Source organism: Chionomys nivalis, chromosome X (assembly GCF_950005125.1).
Source record: "Chionomys nivalis chromosome X, mChiNiv1.1, whole genome shotgun sequence".
NCBI classification, from domain to species: Eukaryota; Metazoa; Chordata; class Mammalia; order Rodentia; family Cricetidae; genus Chionomys; species Chionomys nivalis.
The window spans coordinates 156331-168550 of NC_080112.1; the positions used below are offsets into that span (position 1 = coordinate 156331).

A 12220-nucleotide genomic window follows, 5' to 3' on the forward strand; every position below is an offset into this window, starting at 1 on the left:
CCTGGCATCCCAGGGCCTGGTTGTCCCTGGTGAGGCAGGCCCTGGATGAGGCAGTGCAAATTCCATGGCCTACCACCCCAGGAAGCCAGTAGACCAAGGCTTCACTGACACAGGGGAGGTCAGCCGTGGAAGAGGGTCACATCTTCCCTTGTCTGGCTCTCCAGGGCTTGGCCAGTCTTGCTTTGGCACACTGTAATCCATATCTGAATTTTTTTTCACTTTCTTTCCTGATACTATGTTCCAGATTTCTGGGGGAGGTGTCTTGAGGTTCTTTGGTTTATGTTTTTTTTTCACATTCTCAGAGTGAAAGTCATGAATGTCTGCATTAGAAAATTTTCTGTTATGATCCAATTTAATATGGCATTTATCTCCAACTTCATATTGTAATGTAGCAGCAATGAAATAATCACATTTTTGAGCTTGTTTGGACTTCAGCCAAATTTCTTTTCTATAGACTGCTGGGTTGAACCACTTAAGAAAAAAACCTTTCTGAACAGAGGAAGGTCAGCCACGTTCTCATTTTTCTCTGGGTTCTCACTGCCCCAGGACCTAATTCCATTCACATCAGTAGCAGCAGTACTCTTACTCTTGCAGCTATCATCCTCAAAATCTCACATTTCACTATTGCTTTCACCAGCCACTTCAGATGTTTCTAGTCCCATCATGATTTTATTAACATCAGTTTTAAATACCTTTTCTTACAGCAATTCATAAAGGGGAGACTGACATATCGCAGAACTATTTTTATGTTTGTTATAGGATAGACAATATCATAATTTCCATTTGAAAAACACAGTAGCACCTTTTCAGGAAAATTATTATCAGTTACTTGTGAATGAGAAATATTTGGCACCTGATATATTCCAAAATCTTTCCTGTACATAAGAGAAAGGGTACTTATTTCCACTTGTCCTACCCATTCCTGTGGGTTTTCCAAACGTTTTAAATATTCTTCAAATGATGCTCTATAAATGCTTCAAACTTCTCTCTGTCCTCTCAAAGGTAGTGAATACAGGCCATTCCAACTTCCACATGGCAAGATGGAGAATACAATACCTGCTAGCTACGGCTCTAAACAAGTAAAACCCGTTCTTTGCAACCAATTTCTGATACAAGTCCAGTTTGGGCAGATAGGCATGCATGGGCTCCTTGAGCGGCCCCATGCAGCCCTGGTCCTTGCCGTTGGGCATGCCCATGGTTAAAGACCCTAACATTTAACCCTAATCCTAGCCTAACCCTGAGTATCCTAACCCCATAACCAACCTGAACCTGAACTCAAAGTTTAAATCCTAACCCTAACCCAACCTGAACCCTAACCCAAAACCCTCTCTAACCCTTACCCCTAACCCCTTTTGCTGCTGCTGAGTTCTGCTAACCCTAACCCTCTAACCCTAACAACCCTAATTGTTACACCCAACACTCTAACCCCCTAATTCTAATACCTAACCCTAAATAATCCCGAGTAATGGTAAATTTTAACCTTGCTCCCTAATCTTGACAAACCAAGCATTTTGTTATATTGTTTAATAAAGAAACTCTCAATTTAAAAAGTCTCATTTTTTCTTCTGTATCATTCAACATGCTATTTACAACTTGGCATGTAGTGTGTGTGTGTGTGTGTGTGTGTGTGTGTGTGTGTGTGTGTGTGTGTGTGTGTGTTTGAGTCTATGGATGATAGACTGTCCCAGCCAAGGATAATAGTTTTGGATACTTTCAGCATGGTGGGCTACATACCCTCTTTTTTAGTTATTTTTATTTTCATCTTATGGTTTCCGGAATTAAACTCTATGCTTTAAATCTTCACAGAAAAGAATTAGGTCACACTTCTCAGTTGTAGTGATATTTCATTTTTATTTTAATAAATAAAGTCTACCTGAAGATCAGAGAATAAAACAGCCCCACTGGTCAGTCTTATAGACCAGGCAGTGGTAACACATACCTTGAATCCCAGTAGCCACACCAGTTTGCCGAAGAAACCAGGCAATGCATGCCTTTAATCCCAATGGTACACACCTTTAATCATAGCCCTAGGGAGGATTATAAAATGGGATGAGACAGCTCACAGACACAGTCTCATTCTGAGATTCTTGGAGGCAGGATCACCATTTTGGACTGAGGTAGAGGTAAGAGCCAGTGGCTGGCTGTTTTGCTTTTCTGACCTTCAAGCTGAACCCCAATTTCTGTCTCTGGGCTTTTATTATTCATGCTACCATCAGTATTTCAACATAAATAAAATTATTTTTCTTCAAACACCATGTTTAAATGTCTTTACATATAACTAAAGTAAGAACTTCTAAAACAAGAAACTCAATGTATTAACTTTTATTAATGTTTTCAATTTGTGCATCATTTACAATGAGAAATATGCCGTAAAAAGCATTCTTATACATAAATAGAGCAAGGAACACTTAAGTAATTAATCCCTATAACATGCACATTAATTTTATTCTAGTGTGTATAAGAAAAGGAAATAAATTTTAAGCCTTTAAGTTATTACTTGGGAATGTCAAAATTTTTTGAGAATGAATGTATTTCCTAATAGGAAATAATTATATAATTACTATGAATTAGTGCTCATAAAAATGCCTGTAAAAATTGTGTTATGTATGATGAACCAAAGATTTCCTATGTGCATTAGGTGTATCACATAAATCAAATAGATAGCATGAACATAGACGAAGAGGTACCAAGTGTCTGATTATAGGACACATACATACATATTCAAGGCACATGACTAGGCTAAACAGTTGGCTGAGTCCAAAACACTAGTTCATTGTTTCATTGAGAAAAGAGTAAAATGTAATATCACTTCTATTTAATTTCACCTATAGATAAATAAATGCAATTACATCTAGGGCAAAAATGTTTTCATTTCAGATAGATACCAACTACTAAATTACTGATGCCAGAGTAGATGGAGCATCATAACATTCAGACTTTCTTATTCTATAATAAATTTATGTTAAGATATTTTGTACTATATCATTATACTGTCTATTCTCTTTCAGCTTTACAACTATTCAAAATTAGATTAAAGAATTTGTTAAACCACAAAGAAAGATCAAACGATTATTCAACAGAAGTTAAATCCAAATCCTGGAGTTGACTTCTGACTGTATTCATTTTGGGCTTTTCCCAGAATGGAAAAAAAACTTCCCACATGACTGCATTTTGTGAGGCTACAATGCTTGAACTTTTATTATGGTTCCCTTCTTTTTCTTTGATGAGTTAGAAATATTTGCCTCCTGTTTCCTCTGTTATGAATTTTATTAAAAGTATGTTTGTCCCAATTATGCACAGAAGAAAAATAATATGTAAAACCCACAATTTTCAACTTATTTAATTCATTTTCTCAGTTCGACTTTGTAATGGAGAAGCAGAAGATATTAAACTATCTGCAGTATGAATGAATAATGCACTAAAGTTTATTTAAGAAAGTAAATGCTGGGAGGACAAGGATAATTCTTGTGCTTCTAATGGGCTAGCAAAATGTTTCCCACCTTATTAAAATAAAAACACTAAATACATCACTTGTATGGGCTCCTGGATATAAGCAGCACCAACAATTCATTACAATTCCCAAAATTATCTATATTATTTTGAAGCACCTAAAACTCTCCCATAACAAAAGAGATTAAAATGATATGTTAGCAATACAATCAATCTCCCAATAATTTTGTGTGAGGACAGAAAATTCCTAGACAGTTTTAGCAGACAAATTATAAGATTGGTGGTTTCCACCTTGGCAAAAGCTTTGTGTGTTAAAAACAAAAATGTCTTTCTAAGTAGAAGTTTATACTTAACAAACAAAAGAAACAAATACCATTTCAAAGATATTCCTGTTAATAATGATTCAAAGTAAAGTTTGTTAAACAATATGAGAGGTCAAAGATAAATCTAGAGGCATATAATACTATTAAGACAAGAAAAAGCAAAAGGAAGATTAAAGAAACTGGCAGATAATTTCTGAAAATAGTGAAAAGCCTGAGTCACATGGATTGCCTTTCTCTCCTTTCACTCTTATATGCTTGGTTAATGGTAATGTTTTCTTTTTTATTTCTTTACACAGCTTGGCCATGTAAACCCACCACAGAGAGGTGACACAATGACATAGATGAACACCTGGAAGAAGAAAGAAGGCAATTTTACTTACATGACTCTATCACAAGGTTCAAGGAACACATCAAAGAAACTCTACTGGTACTAGAAAAGTAATGCTCTTCACTAATGTAACCAATAGTGAAACTATAGCAAAAATAAGACTGTTTGTGAGGAAAGATTTTATTATTTTCTGTTATAAAGATGCTGGCTTCAAAATATATGGTGGGATGTGTACAGTTTCAGAATTATATAATAACTTTCACACAAGTGTATGAACACACTGAGCTTCAACCATGAGTCTGGATCAATGCTAAAACACATACCGCCTAGCTAACAAATGTTTGTAGAATAGATGAAATTACATATTAATTCCTATATAATTCTGTGTATAGATGAAACTAGTTGAAAGTTTTATATAACAAAAGTGTTTTGTGTGTGTGTGTAGTGCATGGGTATGCACACCTGTGAATGTATATACAAAAGCCAGAGTACCTCCAGTGTCTTCCTCTACTGCTTTCCTATTTATTTTTTGAGATCAGGTTTTTCACTATGGAAGCATATTAGAAGTTCACTTTTTCATCTAGGCTGATTAGCCAACAAGCTACCAGGAACTACATGTACACACTATACATGCTGGGGCTATAGGCATGCATGACTATGCCTAGCCTTTTAGGTGGCTGTTGGAGATTTGGACCCAGGTCCTCTTGCTTACAGAAAAAGTGCTTTTAAGCATTAAGCCATGTCCTCAACCACAATTTTGCTTATCCCATTATGTACAAAACTTCTCTACAGGAAAATAGGAGTTTAAATGGAGATGATACTTAAATGCTGATTTCACAAGAAAAGATATTTCCTAGTCACGTGTTTTACAATTAAAATGTGAATGTAGCCCATTTCAGAATATCAATAAATAAGAATCCCATAACCTTAAAGAGTGAAAAATAAGCTCATATACTAAAGAGAAAAAAACTTACAATCGATACGATGATGATGATGACAGTAAGCTTGATATTCTTCATACACATGGCTCGAGCAAGATTTCTGCTAGTAGTTTTGAAAGTTACAGACTAGAACACAATTGTAAGTTGTTTTATTCTTGGCACTGGCTATATGAATTATTCGTAGTAACAACTTGCAAGCTTTTATTTTAATCAATTATCTTACCTTTTTGGTTCTAAGAATCGAACCCAGGGCCTAGATCATGGTAGACAAGTACTCTACTACTGAGCCATACTTACACTAATTTTGTTTAAATTCAAATGTCCTTTTTTCCTTCCTTCTCTTTTCAAAGAGAGACTGGTCATTCAGAATCAGTAGTTAGCCAAAACAGAGTTCATTGAAACCAATAATAAGCAATATGAACTCACTAGCAAGGCTTCACTTCTTTTCCTTCTCTATGTAGCAATGTACATAGTGTTGATTATTTAGGAGAAAACAATTTCCAATTTAAAATTTTAATAAGACTCTCTATGCAAGCATATTAGTTTATTCTATCCAATATGATTTTTGGGCTTTGAACCCAATCTGTTTGATTTTCCTAGAAACATATGTATTTACTTGTTAAGTGTCAAAACCCCACAGGATCACATTTCTTCAGTTATCCATTTTCTTTTGCATTGTAATCTTCTCAGGAGATATTAAAGCATTTTCACCAGAACACAAGCAATTTAAAACAAATAGGTAAGCAAATAACAAAATGTACTAAATACTCAGCTATTATTATACAAAAGAGATATATGTGAAAGTTCAAATAAATGTTTGGGTTATTATTCATACCTAAAACTGGAAAGTATTAAAATATCAGTAAATCACAATGAAATATATAGTAATTAAAACAGTTTACTAATATATTTATGTAGTCAATCTACATATCATGGATTAATGTTACAATTTTGACATAAGAAAAACAGAGTAAATGTTACAGCTTCTTTTTATATTTTTTGGAGACATGGTTATATGCAGTACTGACTAGTCTTGAACTTGCTATGAAGGTAAGGACATTAAAGTCCTGATCTTCCTGGCTATACTTCCAAAGTGCTAGGATTATAGGTATGTACCACTTTGCCTGGTTTAGGTGACTGCGATGGCTACTTTTTATGTCAACTTGATACAAGCCAAAGATATCTGAGAAGAGGAAACCTCAATTGAGAAAATGCCTCCAGAAGATTGGGCTGTAGGCAAGCCTTTAGGGCATTTTTTAAATTAGTGATTGATGTGAGAGGGCCAATACCATTGAAGGTAGTGCTACTTCTTGGTTAGTGGTACTAGGTTCTATAAGAAAGCAGGGTGAGCAAGCTATAAGAAGCATGTCAGTAGACAGCACTCCTTCATGGCCTATGTATCAGGTCCTGCTTCAAGATTTTTGCCCTGTTTGAGTTCCTGTCCTGAAATCCTTCAATGAACAGTGAAGTTCTGTTGTAAGGCAAAATAAACCTTTTCCTTCCCAAGTTGATTGTGGTCATGGTGTTTCATCACAGCAATAGTAAACCTAAGATAGAAGCGATGGAGATTAAGCCCAGGTCTTTTGTGCACACCGAGCAAGCACTCTACCAATTGAGCTACAGCCCCAGTCCAATAGCTTTTTAATATATGGGATACTCCAAAGGGTGCAGTCAATAGAAGAGGGTAGAAAGGCACCTCTGAGCTTTGATAATACTCTAAATTTAATCTGCATGTTGGCTCAATGAATGTATTTGCATACATTAGTAAATAATTACAAGTTGTATACTTACAGTTAATATACTTTTCAATATGGCTGCTACATTTTAATTAATTGCTTTCTTTACAAAGTCTCTATAGTGCTGCAGGTAACAAGGTATCAGCCTGGGTTTCATTTAGTGCAGAAGGAAAAGGATGCCACACATAAACTCAACTGATACATGAGTATATACTACATGCCCAAAGTAAGTACATTAAGCCCTAAACATTCATGCCAGAAATATGTGCACTGACTAAGGCATATTAGAAGGGATTACAAAAGTACCATATGTAAATGATCAGAGAAAATGGTTCTTAACTGAAAAAAGTTAATACAGTTTATAAGAACATAATAACTCTTAATAATTATATCAGTCAAACTTGTGCAACAATGTGTGCACATATCCAAGATCATCCTAAAGGTTAGAAATATTTTTTCGGCACATGATTCCAGAGAGCTCAGTCCAGTAACTTAGGCCTTTGCTTTGCCAGAACAGTATGGTGATGGTAATGTGTGGTAAAGAATATTTACCTCATGGTCCAAGTAGGGAAAGGGAGACGGGAAAGGTCTAACGATAAGACCTCAAGAACCATCACCATTGATGTATACTTCCTTGCACATGCCTTTAATCCCAGCATTTAAGTCACAGTGGCAGATGGATCTCTGGGTTTGAGGCCAGCCTGGTCTATATGGTCAATTTCAGGCCAGCCTGGTCTATATGGTCAATTTCAGACTAGCCAGGGCTACATGGTGAGACAGCTGTGAGCCACTATATGGGTGCTGAGAACTGAACCCAGGTCCTCTACAATAGCAGTAAGTACTGTTAACTGTTGAGCCATCTCTTCAGTCCTACATAGGAAAACTTAAGAGTGAAGAACTATAATAAAACATTCCAAACTGATCACCTGAAACAGAGCAAGGGAAATTGTTCTGGAGCACATTTCTACCACCAAATAGAAATTTACATTAGAATCTTAGATGTTCATGGTAACAGGTAAAGAATAAGTTTCCCTATTTGTCTACGTAAAAAGGCCTGAGTAGGTTACCATATTTTAATCTGGTAATATTTGGCAGCCATGGAAGAGTGGGTGCAGCTTTTCCGCCTGGCTACCTAGGGCCTATCTGGCCTTAGGGAGGCCAGCTGTGGAAGAGGGGGGCATAGTTTACCGGCCTGACCTCCAGGGCCTGTCTGGCCCTAGGTAGGCCGGACTGGAAGAGGGGGGCTCAGTTTCCCTGGCTTGGCACCCCAGCACCTGGCCGGCCAAAGGAAGGTCAGCCGTGGAAGAGAGGTCACATTTCTGCTGCCTGGGAGCTGTTGAAGAATGGGTGAAGCTTCCTGAGCCTAGTACTTGAGCGCATGGCCTGTCTGGGAAGGCTGGTCATCTTCCCTGGCCTGGCACTCCAGGACTTGGCTGGACCTAAAGAGGCTGATGTGGAAGAAAGGGTGCATCTTTCTGGCTTGGCACCCCAGGGCTTGGCTGATCCTGGGGATACAGACCGTGAAGGAGGACACAGTCTTGTAGGCCCTCAGGATGCTGTCCCTAACTCTAGAAAGAAGACAGGGAGTCACAGGTTCCGAGGCCTAAATCCCCAAGGCTTGGCTGGACCTGAGGAGGCTGGTCATGGAAGAGGGGGCACATCTTCCTGCCTGGAACACCAAGGCTTGACTGGCCCCGGGGAGTCCAGCCTTGGAAGAGGAAGCGCATCTTCCCCTGCCATGGAAGAGTGGGTGTATCTCCCCTGGCCTGGCATCCCAGGGTCCTTGGTAGCCCTGGGAAGGCCAGCTGTGGAAGAGTGGGTGAAACTTCCCCAGCCCTACTCATAATTTTACTGAAAATAAACCTTTCAGCCCTTTACTAACCACCTATAAATGTAGCGTAGCACAGTAACCTTCCCCTCTTAGAATTCCCTGATGATTTAATTCCTTTCTTAATTTTCTCCATTAAGGTGTTCACCAGATGTGCACTAGTCACACCCATGGATCTCTCTCTCTCTCTCTCTCTCTCTCTCTCTCTCTCTCTCTCTCTCTCTCTCTGTGTGTGTGTGTGTGTGTGTGTGTGTGTGAAAACCCTTATCTGATCTCTATGGGGCAAAAGAATTTTGGTCCTGAAGCCTGCTAGGGCTGGAGAATTGCTGCTTTAAAAGTTATATATGACTGGGAACATTGGTAACAGGTAGAACAAGAATAAAGAGAGAAAGAGAGAAGAATAAAGAAACATGGGCAGATGATTCCCATTGTGAATAGACTTCTTTACCCTTAGATTTTTAGTCCCCTTTTAGCTTATCATGGTGTCTTTAACTGAACCCTGCACGGAAGTCTTGAAGGCTAGAACTTTAAGACTCCCATTACATTTCCCCAGCCTGGCACCCCAGGGTCTCCCATGGGGAGGTCAGCCATTAAAGAGGGGGTACAGTGTCCCTGGCTTGGCATCCCTGGATGAGGGTGCACAGATTCCCCAGCCTGTTACCCAAGGGCCTGGCATGTCCTGGGGAGGCCAACTGTGGAAGTGGAAGTGCAGTTTCCCAGCCTGGTGGATGTGGAAGAGAAGACATTGCTTCCACAGGCTGGCATCCGTGGAAGAGGGGACACAGTAATTTCATCATGGCACCCAAGGCCCAGGCCTGGTCTGGGGAGGACATCCGTGGAAGAGGGGGTACAGTTTACCTAGCCTGGCAACCATGGATGAGGTGGCACAGCATCCCTTGCCTGGCACGCCAGAACCTATCCTGGGGAGTTCAGCCGTGGACAAGTAGGCCCAACTTCCTCAGCATGTCACCGCAGGGACTGGCTTGCTCTGGGGAGGCAGACTGGGGAAAGAGGGCACAGCTTCCCAGCCCTGCAACTCAGGGCCTGATCTGCCCTGGGGAAGCCAGCTGGGGAAGAGGAGGCACAGCTTCCCTGGCCTGGCACTACAGGGACTGGCCTGCCTGGGGAGGCTGGCCGTGTAAGAGGGTGTACATCTTCCCTGGCCTGGGACTCCAGTGCCTGGCCTGCCCAGGGAGGCCAGTCATGGAAGAGGAGATGCGTTTTCCCTTGCCTGGCTCAATAGGGCCTTCTGCCGTGGAAGAGGGGGTGTATCTACCCCAACTGGGACTCCAGGGACAGGCTGACCCTGGGAAGGCTGACTGGAAGAGGGGGGACATCTTCCCCGCCCTGGTACCCCAAGGCCTTGACAGCCCAGGGGTGTCAGCTTTGGAAGAGGGGGTGCAACTCTCCTGCCTGGCAGCCATGGAAGAGTGGGCAAAGCTTCTCAGCCTGGCACTCCAGGGCCTGCCCTGCCTGGGAAAGGAAGCTGTAGTAGAGGGGGCACATCTTTCTTGACCTAGCCAGCCCTCAGGATACTGGGTGGAAGAGTGGGTGTTTCTTCTCTGGCCTAGCTCCCCAGGGCATGCATACCGTGGAAGAGCAATGCACATCTTCCCCAGCGTGCCTCCCCAGGGTCTGTCCTGGCTGGACCTGGGGAGGCCAGCCATGGAAGAAGAGGGCACAGCGTCTCCACCCTCGGTCCCCGGTGTCTGCCCAGCTCTGGAAGGCTGGCTGTGGAAGAGGGGTGCACATGTGCCCAAGCCTGGAACACCAGGGTCTGCCATAGGGAGGCCAGCCATTGAAAAGGGGGTGCAGCTTCCCTGGCTTGGGAGCCCTGGAAGAGGGGTCGCATCTATTACTACATTTCTATCAAATGTTTTATGTTCAAAACATAGGTTTTGGGGGATATATATCTTTGTAATTCTGCACTAGAAAATGCTGTCAGAGGCCATAACAGAGGAGCTGCCATCAGTAATGGAGCTTAAGGAATACAGCCAACCAGAGAGCAAAGCTATGATGAGAGTACCTGGAGAAGCAAAGCCCTGGGGAAGTCGTCCCCCAGGTACCCCTTGCTTCTACTGTACTTTCTCCTACTTGCTACCACATGTTCCTGTGTTATTTGGCATTGTGTGATTACTATGAGAAAGGATCCCACTGTGTCTAGTATAGTGATAGTTTCATGGGAAAATCCCACTCCTCACTGGGAAATTTAGTTGAATAATGAAGATGATTTTTATAAGAGCAATGATGATTAGTTAGATCAATAATTTAATGATTCATGTGGTTAGGACAGTTAATAAAAATGATTAGGGAATGGTTGTAGGTAATTCTGCCAATTATTGCTCCAAAAAGAGATACAAATAAGGGAAAATTAGGCTAGAAGTCACTTTCCCCTTTCTTAGATTTGCAGAGAATGGAAAATAAGAACAAAGAAGTTTCATGCATTATGCCCCTGGAAAAAAAGGCTCATGATCAAAGAAAGCAATTTATACCTACACCCAAGGTTAGGCCTGAGTTCCTTGGTCATGCAGCTTACAGAATTAATCACAGGCCCAGGTATACACCTTGTATAAACAAAGTTGTGAAAGGAAATTAAATGACCCTATTGTGTATAAAGAAAAACAGATGGTTAGCTAGACCACTTGAGTAAAGTTTTGTAGAACAGAAATAGGATAGGAATCTGCTACACTGAAACTGTAAATAGCTGCCTGCTAGTACAAAAGGAACTAGCTGAAATATACTTGGCTTGTTTAAATCTTTGTTAAGGATCATTGCTTTGGGTGAAGAAGTTTAAGTACTTATGGACTTCTAAGAAAAACATGTAATTTGTGATCATAATGTGATTTCATTCAGTGTGAAGACTTTAATTCGATTTTGGAAAAAAATGTAACTTGTGATTGTGAGGTAATCTTTTCTTGCGTAGAAATTTTTGTCTTAGGCGATATAAAAGGGATAAGAGAAAAATAAAGATACAGATGAAGAGACTGACTGACTTGTTTCTTTGACCTGCTGGATGTTGGTTCTCTTAGCAAAATGGTTTTCAAGCATACACATATGCCCAAAATTAAGCTGTCCGCTGATGTATTTCCTGATTTTGTTTGTACTGATTTGCTACTACTGCATCTTATGGATCATTTAGTTCTGTAGCTGCCAGCAGAGCTTGTAATGACAACAACATGCTACCATCCATTAATTTTTAAAGATGTACCCCTTCTGACAGAACTAATATCAGGGTGACATTTTAGTGATAAACCAGACTTAAAGGGGACTAAATGGTTGTGATACTTTGACTGAGAAATGTCCAAAATAGGCTATGGCATTTGAACACTTGATTCCCAACTGGTGACACTGCCTAGGAATATTTAGGAGTTGCAGCATTGCTAGAGGAAGTATATCACTGGAGGTAAACTTTGAGAGTATACAGCCTTGCCCGACACTTTCAGTTCACTCTCTGATTCATAATGTAATCTGTTTCCGGCTCCTGCCACTATGACTATTACTTGCATCAGTGCCTCCTCATCATAATGTGCTGTAGGAATAATGAAGGCTGAGACATTTGACTCTAATACTGAGGCTCGGGTAGGAGAAGCAATTTCCAAAGGTATGAGGAGACA

The 12220-nt window shown here is 40.4% G+C and overlaps 1 protein-coding gene and 1 pseudogene across 3 annotated transcripts in view; both read right to left on the bottom strand.

The window, feature by feature from the left end:
* Positions 1-431: 431 nt before the first annotated feature.
* On the bottom strand, positions 432-1196 carry LOC130867450 (OTU domain-containing protein 4-like; annotated as a pseudogene).
* Positions 1197-1495: 299 nt separating this feature from the next.
* Vamp7 (vesicle associated membrane protein 7) overlaps positions 1496-12220 on the bottom strand; it is a 36602-nt gene continuing 25877 nt past the window's right edge. The window contains exons 7-8 of one of the 3 annotated variants that reach the window (XM_057759422.1): positions 5076-5168; positions 1496-4122 (exon numbers count right to left, since the gene is read on the bottom strand). In XM_057759422.1, coding sequence (XP_057615405.1) covers positions 4054-4122; positions 5076-5168 — 162 coding nt within the window. In that variant the 3' untranslated portion in view covers positions 1496-4053. The remainder of the gene's footprint in view (positions 4123-5075; positions 5169-12220) is intronic. The other 2 variants (XM_057759419.1, XM_057759418.1) reach the window with 2 other exon arrangements.